General features: G+C 43.4%; 1 protein-coding gene across 1 annotated transcript; it reads left to right on the top strand.

Moving 5' to 3' along the window:
- The first annotated feature begins 607 nt into the window (after positions 1-607).
- LOC112292140 (uncharacterized) lies at positions 608-8,123 on the top strand. Its single transcript, XM_024540298.3, has 22 exons — positions 608-1,308; positions 1,496-1,593; positions 1,684-1,809; positions 1,913-1,969; positions 2,118-2,183; positions 2,420-2,631; positions 2,900-2,974; positions 3,347-3,445; positions 3,697-3,823; positions 3,986-4,113; positions 4,320-4,386; positions 4,671-4,760; positions 4,925-4,987; positions 5,184-5,282; positions 5,545-5,619; positions 5,804-5,905; positions 6,073-6,145; positions 6,453-6,538; positions 6,817-6,888; positions 7,178-7,372; positions 7,654-7,803; positions 7,901-8,123. Exons 3-22 carry the CDS (start codon positions 1,714-1,716, stop codon positions 8,039-8,041), a joined length of 2,073 nt encoding a protein of 690 aa, XP_024396066.1. The 5' UTR covers positions 608-1,308; positions 1,496-1,593; positions 1,684-1,713; the 3' UTR covers positions 8,042-8,123.

Genomic DNA, 8,123 nt, shown 5'->3' with positions numbered 1-8,123 from the left:
ATGATTTTATTATTATTATTATTATTATGTGTCCTTCCTTCAGTGTCCCTTGACGTCTACCTAGTATCAGATAAATGCCAACGCCATGAAATGTCAAGCTACCAAATTATTAACCAACAACCTCACCAAGTCCAGCTCATGCCCATCCACTCAGTCTCCTATGAAGGCGCCGAAGACACACAACCAAAGTTTGCACTTCGCAAATTTGCGGCATACTCTTCTGTGGGGAAGGGGTTGAGAAAGTCCAATTCAGAGATCGAATCCACCGACACAGACCACCGAAGTCAACTGACCACCAGTGCTCAGACCTCGACAAAACATCTGTTCGTTGACTCTATCTTTGATTTTATTCCCACTTTGTTGCGAAATCCAAGACAATTTTGCCCAAGCCTCTCTATATAAATGAATGAATGAGTGAGTGAGTGGACTTTGGGTACACGTCTGCAAAGTCTTGGCGTCAGGGTAGCACTTGACTTCTGTGTCAGTTATTCTGACACTCGCAACAACGTCAGGATCCCAATTGTATTACGACTTTGTGAGGTCATTCAATTGACACACAATATACATAAAATCCCTCAGGGGAAAAATGTCTATAACTCTATATTTCCCATTCGAGAACGAGTTGCTTTTTAACTTTCCAGTTTCAGTGACTGCTACTCTAATGCAACAAACATGATGAATTTGTTCCAGTATACCCGAAACGTCAGTTAAAGGAACTTAAATCTAACTCCAGCCAATGATATATTCTTTCCACCGGCAAAGTCCTTGTTATTTTATTTTATACATTTATGTGTACTTTGGTATCAATTTCTTTACTTGATGAAAACATTCATACAAATGTCTGCTTGCAAGTTGGTTTCAGATCATGAATCGCGGGGCGTGACTGGAGGAAGAATTTATCGCCAACGTCATCCCCACGGCACTGCTTTGTGGGCACCCACCCCTTTCGTTGCAGAACTCGAAAACGCAATTTCGGGGTGTGTTTAGAGCACTGTCGTGATTGCTGTCCCTTTTGTCGCTGAACCCAGAGTCTATCGGTTCCCAACAGTTTGATGCTTACCACCCCTTCACCTCTCAGCACTTCATCCCCAAAGTCTCGTTTCTAACTCTTCTCCTGGTGACTCTGCGCGCGCATGAGTCTTTAGTTGCAGACTCGCGCCTCCGAGTGAGGCATTGACGATTGTGTGTCGAGAACAATGGCAGCTGCTGCTGGCGCTTCGGCTGTAGGAGAGAGGAGAGGATTGATGGTTAACAACTCTTTGGCTAAGGAGAAAGTGCCATTCGTCACTAAGGACGGATCTAGAAACGGTGAGTGGGAGGTGGTGATTTGGGGTGGAGTACGTCTTGATCGCTGGTGCATTGAGGAGCTCGCTCGAGGAGGTGGTTAGTTTCGTGGGTTCGAGGAGTTGGGGACCCTGGCGAAATTATTAGGGCTCAGGGTTTAGAAGTTGTATCATTTCGACGATTTGATGGGAGGGCCTGGTTTGTGTGGCAGTGACTTGGTATATTTGCGGGCCAACTGTGTACGACTCGTCCCACATCGGACACGCCAGGAATTATGTCACGTTTGATATCATACGTTGAATACTTGAGGTATGATTGCAGTCCTGCTTTAGAAGGTTTTGTGGGTAGTTGTTAGTGTTCGTGGCAAGACTCGCTTATCCGGTTGCTGTGCAACGGCAGGATTACTTCCACTACGATGTGAAGTACGTAATGAACATCACCGACGTGGATGACAAGATTATCAACCGTGCGAGGAGAAATCATTTGATGGACCAGTATCGCAGTGCTGCAACTGATCTGAACAAGGTGCGTAGATTTCCTGGGAATCACGCGCCGTGCACTACTGTTGAAGTGAGTGGTCTTGTGCGTGTTTGTGTTGTCCATGTCTAAGGGGTTGATGGGGACTCAGGTGATTGAAGACTTGGAAAGAGCTGTGGAGGAGGAACTGGGCAAGCAGCAGAAGAAGGTTCACTCCCTTCTGCCTGTCATGTATCCTGGTTACACCTGAGAAGCAACATCGAATTGGATATTGAAGTGGCATTATGTACTCCATAACCGCTTCTGACATTGCGTCACTCCCGACTCATCATTTTCCCGGATGGGCTTTGTTGCAGATCTCGGAGACGGGAGAGGAATTTGCTAAGGCCACCTTGTCGAGACAAAAAGATGAGTTAGCAGATGTAAGTGATATGCACTTGAATTTCTAAGTACAGCAAACGTGAACAATTCTGAATGTTGCACTTCTTGCAATAATCAGATCGAAGCTACGGTACTGTGTACGTAAAAGTATCTACGGTGTTTCTTTGCTAGAGAGGTGAACCGAGCAGAAGCGTTTGTCACTTTGGCAGTCTTCCAAGTCGGTGCATTTCAGTTCTAGTCATGTGAGACGTAATTCTACTGCGTCCGCGTGTTATAGAGGGTGAAGCAGGAGCAGCTAAAAGTTACCAAGATCATAGAGGCAAGGGATTTGCTGCAAGCTCTCAAAGAAGAAGCGAAGAAATTAGGAGGACAGGAAGGAATTGACATGCTCTTAGGGCAGAACGCAGCTGATAATTTGGCATCTCAATTGGATGCTAAGCTAGGGGCAACAGTAACGGATCACGCCATTTACAAAAGTCACACACTGAAGTAATGCATTCGCTCATGGGCTTGGTTTCAATTCGAAGTTTACAAAGCTGAATGCTGTGGTGTTCAGTCCATGAGTATGTGATGCAAAGGACGTGGTTTCCCTTTTCGGTGCATTACGCGTATCTCAGATAGTAGCATTTGGGGCGCCTTGAAACTGTGTGAGCTTCACTTTTCATGTGAACCCACATATCGCTAGTTGGAGGGGTGCCTTATATGTGGGACCTCTGAGTTTGGCAAGTGACAAGTACTGCTTTTTGGGGGTGTGCAGGTATGAAAATGAGTTTTGGGATGATATGAGTGCCTTGGGGTGCGGCTATCCTGACGTCCTTGTGAGAGTGACTGAGTAAGTATGATCTGATCCAATCGTTGGAGTAAGCCAGGGGATGCCGAGAAACCGTGTACCTAACTTGCGTGGGTATATGAACTTATGTATGTTCCGACGAGTTATTTATTGGCAGTGATTGTTGAGAAGGTGATCCAGGGAGTTGCCTTTCGCATGTTTGGGAGGTTTACAGAGTTAGTATCGTCATGCGGAGTAAGGGTCTTGTGTAGTTCCATGAACAGCGAGATTTTTCCTCCTTTGATCTTATCGGAGGACATGTAATCTTGTGTCTGCAGAGGCGCATCAGGATCTGACGGTATGAGTGATGAACTTAGTCGCAAGAGTCGATCGCAAGTCGCAGAGGCACAATGATACGGGCGCTGTCTGTGGCAGGTATATGGATAAAATTGTTGAATACGTGGAAGTCATTGTGGCGAACAAATTTGCTTATGTGGCGAACGAGAGCGTGTATTTCGATACGCGAGCTTTCAGGTACGTCATCCTGCTTCTCATGTCAAGTGTCCTATGGCTTCGGTTTAGTTGGGTGAGGTAAAAGAGTAATAGATTGAAGGAGCAGATTTGATATCATGGCAGATTTATGGTGCGATTTTGCATGCTAATCTGTTTCTTTTTGTTATTTTTGTTTCTCCTTCTTGTTATCGTTACAAGGGTTGGTGCAAAACACGGCATGTGAAGGACAGAGAAACGCAAAGAATCTAAATGTGACCGTTTTTCTTTTGCAGAGAGGCAGGCCACCGCTATGGAAAATTGAACCCAGCTGCTGTAGGCAGCTCAATGTTGGCTTCGGAGAGTGAGTCGAATTTTGACACTTCTGAAAAGAGAACCAGCTGCGATTTCGCCTTGTGGAAGGTGAGTGGTCTCAAACTGGACGTCACGTAGGGAGAAATGAGAGGAGTTTGATTGCTTTGATCTATATTGATAAGGAGCTATGTAATGATGTGCAGCATGGATTTGTCAGCTTGTATGTGTGACCGTTTGTTGACGCGATGTTGTAACATATGGATGGCCCAGAAAAGTAAGCCTGGAGAACCTTCATGGGATTCTCCTTGGGGCCCGGGACGTCCAGGCTGGCACATTGAGTGTTCGGCAATGGCCAGTGACATACTGGGTGATAGCATAGATATCCATACTGGAGGACAGTGAGTGACTTACATCTGGTTTTTCTGCTTTACGTGGATGAAAGCGATCTTATTGTATGTTTTCATTTGACAGTTTTTCATATATATATATATATATATATATATATATATATATATATATGTTTCTGTTTTTTTGTGTTATTGATATCTTTATCATCATTCGGGTAAGCAGATGTTGAATCTTGTCATTGCCTTGTCTTTTGTAGTGATTTGCAGTTTCCACATCATGACAATGAGCTGGCTCAATCGGAGGCATACTTCCACTGCCATGAAGTATGTGCTGTATTTTTCGGTTTGTACAACTGAGTATGTTTTGAAATGGTTTTCTTCGTCAATGTGTTTTGTTCATGAAGTGATTGTGTTACAGCCTGTGAATCTGTGATATCTGCTTGTATTTGCAGCTGTTGAGGACTCTTTTTTGTTGAGTATCATTTCATTCGGTTTCATTCTTCGTGAAGGTTTTTTGGAAGCTGTTAGGATTTTGAGGTGCCGTGTCCCTGGGTCGGAGTACTGTGTCAGAGGCTTGACAGCCTTGTGTCTGACTGTTGTGAACACAGTGGGTCAGATACTTCTTTCATTCTGGACATCTGTCCATCGATGGCTTGAAGATGTCAAAGTCTTTGAAGAACTTCATAACAATCAAGACGGTAAGGGATTATTATATGTGCTTAGTTGCTGGTTTGTTGCAGTTAAATGATCTTGAGATCTGCGTCGTTGACCACTGATGTACAAGTATTTGTGATGAAGTGACATTTCCCCGGATTGTTGATGCGTACGAGTATTAACCTTAGAGTGATGTTTCGGGGAGCAGGCATTGACAATGTATACAGCGAGGCAGCTACGTACGCTTTTTGTCATCCAAAGCTGGGACAAGGTTATCACTACTGCCTAATGTGTGCGGGTGGCATTGCTTATGCGGTCTTTCGATGAAGATGCTTGTCCTTTAATTTTCCTCGTATTGATAAATATGGCAGAAGAGTGTGGAGTGTTTGAAAGTGTGAAAAGGCTATATTTGTGGGCGGACGGATGCTGATTGTATGCACATTGATACTCGTATCCGATTTTTGCAGTCAATCAATTTCAGCACAACTGTTGTGAACGAAGCTCTGGGGAAAGAGAAGCAGTTGAAGAACTTCTTCGCCAATGTGGAGTCGCATTTGAGGCAGCATGTACGTGCATTCCTTAGCTCCGCAGGATTTGATTGTACGCCAAAGCCTTTTAGAAAAGTTCCGGTCATTTTGAGGCTCCATGTAGTAGGTTGCATGTTTTTGAATGTGCTGGTAAATGGAATAGATCTTATTGTATAGTGTCTCTGAAAAGCAGAGGTTGGCAGTATGAAATATTCATAGTGTCCACAGGGTGAAACTGTTGTTGAGGCCAAGTGTGAGTGGTTAATGAAATTCAAACATCATCTATGAATGATGTGGGCAGCCTATGGAGGGTGTCCAAAGGCCAGGACTTGATGAGAAGCAACTGTTAAGCAGGGTGGACCAAGCGCAAATTCAGGTGACCTTTCACCCCTACAGGTTGCGCAAAGTTGGATGTTGTGAAATTTGCAGTATTGTCCTGCATGAATGTATTCTTGGGTAGTGGTGACGTGGGAAATTATGAGCTTGCAATTCGGAGAAATTTGATATACCTGCATGGATGATGGTGTCCGGAATGAGGTAATTATGTTGCCATGTTGTAGGTGCGGGAACGACTAGAAGATAATTTCGATACCGCGGGCGCTATTTCAGAGTTGCTTTCTTTGGTCAGAGACGTTCACTCTTACATCGACAAGTGCAAATCGGTAAGTCAACCTGGCTTGTCGAGAGCTTCTTTTGATGGTTCTACGCGTTGCGTCGTGTTCACCCGGACTGTATATACTCTCTGAGCGGTATTGCTTTATGAAATACGGAACGTTCAGGAACAATACGTAGTATCGAGTTGTGTTCGCTCCAAACTCTGTGACTGCAGGCAAGCGGGAAACCTCAACCTTCACTCTTGAAAAAAGCAGCAGTTTTTGTGACCAAGATCCTTATAGTGTTCGGTAAGTCGCACATTGCTTGCGGACTGAAGTTCATCGTTTTAACATGTCATCCTTTGTGCAAATTGTATTAGAATGTGCTGGACAAGGACAGTTGCAGAGAAATGTAAACTGGATATGAATAGGTGGCCAGGGTCATGAATTTGGCGAGTTTTTCCTGCTGAATGTGTTAGTGGATCCAGTCTCTGTGTATAATCGTTTCCTTGTGACGCCTCTAATTGCCTGACTGGTTGGACTTGTTTTGATGGATTGTTTGAACTTACCCGGAACGTATCAATTTGCTTGACTGACTCTTGACCGATCCTAACAGGGTTAAGTGATGCGAAGATCTGTGAGATTGGCTTCGGCAACAGCACTAGCCAAGTCGGTTCAACTGGTAGTCTTGCAACAGTCGTGGTATGTATTTGAGATTCTCAACTGTGTTCGGTTCTGAAACTCTTGTTAAGATGTGGCAGCAGAATTCGTGAAAACCTTCACAGGAGCTACATTGGAACAGGAGTTGTTTTTGAAATAGCAGTAACTATCGTGCAGGCCAGTTGGACCCTGTTATCCTTACATGGCTGTGGTTGTTTAAAGCCAGGATTTGTTGAGTAAAGATGAAGCGCATTCTTTCCATTTCTTTCTGTTGAAAATGGTCATTTTTATGAGTCGGTTATGTTTTGGTGGATGTGCAGGCTCCTTATGTAGAGGGATGGGTGTCACTTCGTGATAAAGTGAGGTCCGCTGTGAAAAGTGGTGCTTCTCAGGTATTATTTGGGTTTTCCTTGGAACACACTCTGATGTTCAAGCATTTTTTGATTGATTCAGAAGACTGGTGTGAGAATTTGTACCTAGAATGTTATGCTGTATCAGACATCAAGAGAGAGGAGGCGGGGTAAGATTTTTTCCATTTCTATGAGTTATTCAATGGAATGTTGTGCTACTATTGTTTGAGAATCCTTTGATTCCTCTAATTTCAGAAGGTGGTACAATGGGAATTAGTTTCAAATCTGGTGCTTATGCAGCATGAACGAATGTTTTTGATGTGGTGATCAGGGAAGTTTGATGGAACTTACTGATAAAGTTCGAGATGAGGACATGGTTGATGCTGGAGTTTGTGTTGTGGATGCGGGCAACACCTCTACGTGGAGATTGGATGACCCTACGATATTGCAAAGAGAACGTGATGAACGGAGACTAAAGTTGAAGGAGGAAAAATTGCGGATCTTGCGACAGAAAAGGCTACAAAAGGTCTTGTTTCTCACTCCCCTTTCCTTCTCGGGTACTCTGCAGAGATGGAAAATAGCATCTTTTCAGACAGTTCTCAGTGGTCTAAGTTGGGTGCTTTTATTTTATGCTGCTTTGATTGTGCTTCCTAAATACCATACTAGGCATTAGCTTCCAGAAACACCCTTGGTATACATTGGTCACATTTTGACTGGATTTAGTATTCTGCAATAACTTATTGTTTTCTATACCTTCTAGTTCCCCTCTTGATCCACTCTTACTTTTGGTCTGGATCTTTGTAACAGGCAAATTTGCTTGAAAAGCTCGAAGCTTCATCTATAGCACCCCAAGAACTTTTCAAGGCTAAAGACGAGTATAAAGACTTCGCTTTTGATGAGCGAGGTGTCCCTACTCATAATAAAGCTGGGAAAGAGCTGCCAAAGAACGCCAAGAAGGTAACTTTTTCCTCCGACTTGACCTGAACATGTTCACAGCAATATAGTCTTCATAAAGCGTTTAGGTTTGACCTTACTAATTGTCATTGCTGCGCAGAAATTGGAAGCTACTTACAAGAGGGCTGTAACTGATCATGAAAAATTTAAAGATAGCTTAGCGAAAGATCCTCGATTTTTGCAGAACATGAAGGTAGAATTGCAGGAGATTGATTCTCAGATTCTACTTTTGGAACAATAAGGATAATATTTATAATCATTTTTTAATTTGATAACCATTTGATGTTTATTTTTATTTTTTAATGGAGTGAGTTTCAATATGA

This window comes from Physcomitrium patens, chromosome 15 (assembly GCF_059467195.1).
Source record: "Physcomitrium patens ecotype Gransden chromosome 15, ASM5946719v1, whole genome shotgun sequence".
Classification (NCBI taxonomy): Eukaryota; Viridiplantae; Streptophyta; class Bryopsida; order Funariales; family Funariaceae; genus Physcomitrium; species Physcomitrium patens.
This window is presented reverse-complemented; position numbering and strand designations above follow the sequence as displayed.

Bases quoted from the DNA above. Each gene is read 5' to 3' on its own strand.
- LOC112292140 (XM_024540298.3), top strand. From the start codon at position 1,714: ATGAACATCACCGACGTGGATGACAAGATTATCAACCGTGCGAGGAGA. The intron at 2,184-2,419 runs GTAAGTGATATG...CGCGTGTTATAG, and splicing joins AAAAAGATGAGTTAGCAGAT to AGGGTGAAGCAGGAGCAGCT. The intron at 6,539-6,816 runs GTATGTATTTGA...GTGGATGTGCAG, and splicing joins GTAGTCTTGCAACAGTCGTG to GCTCCTTATGTAGAGGGATG.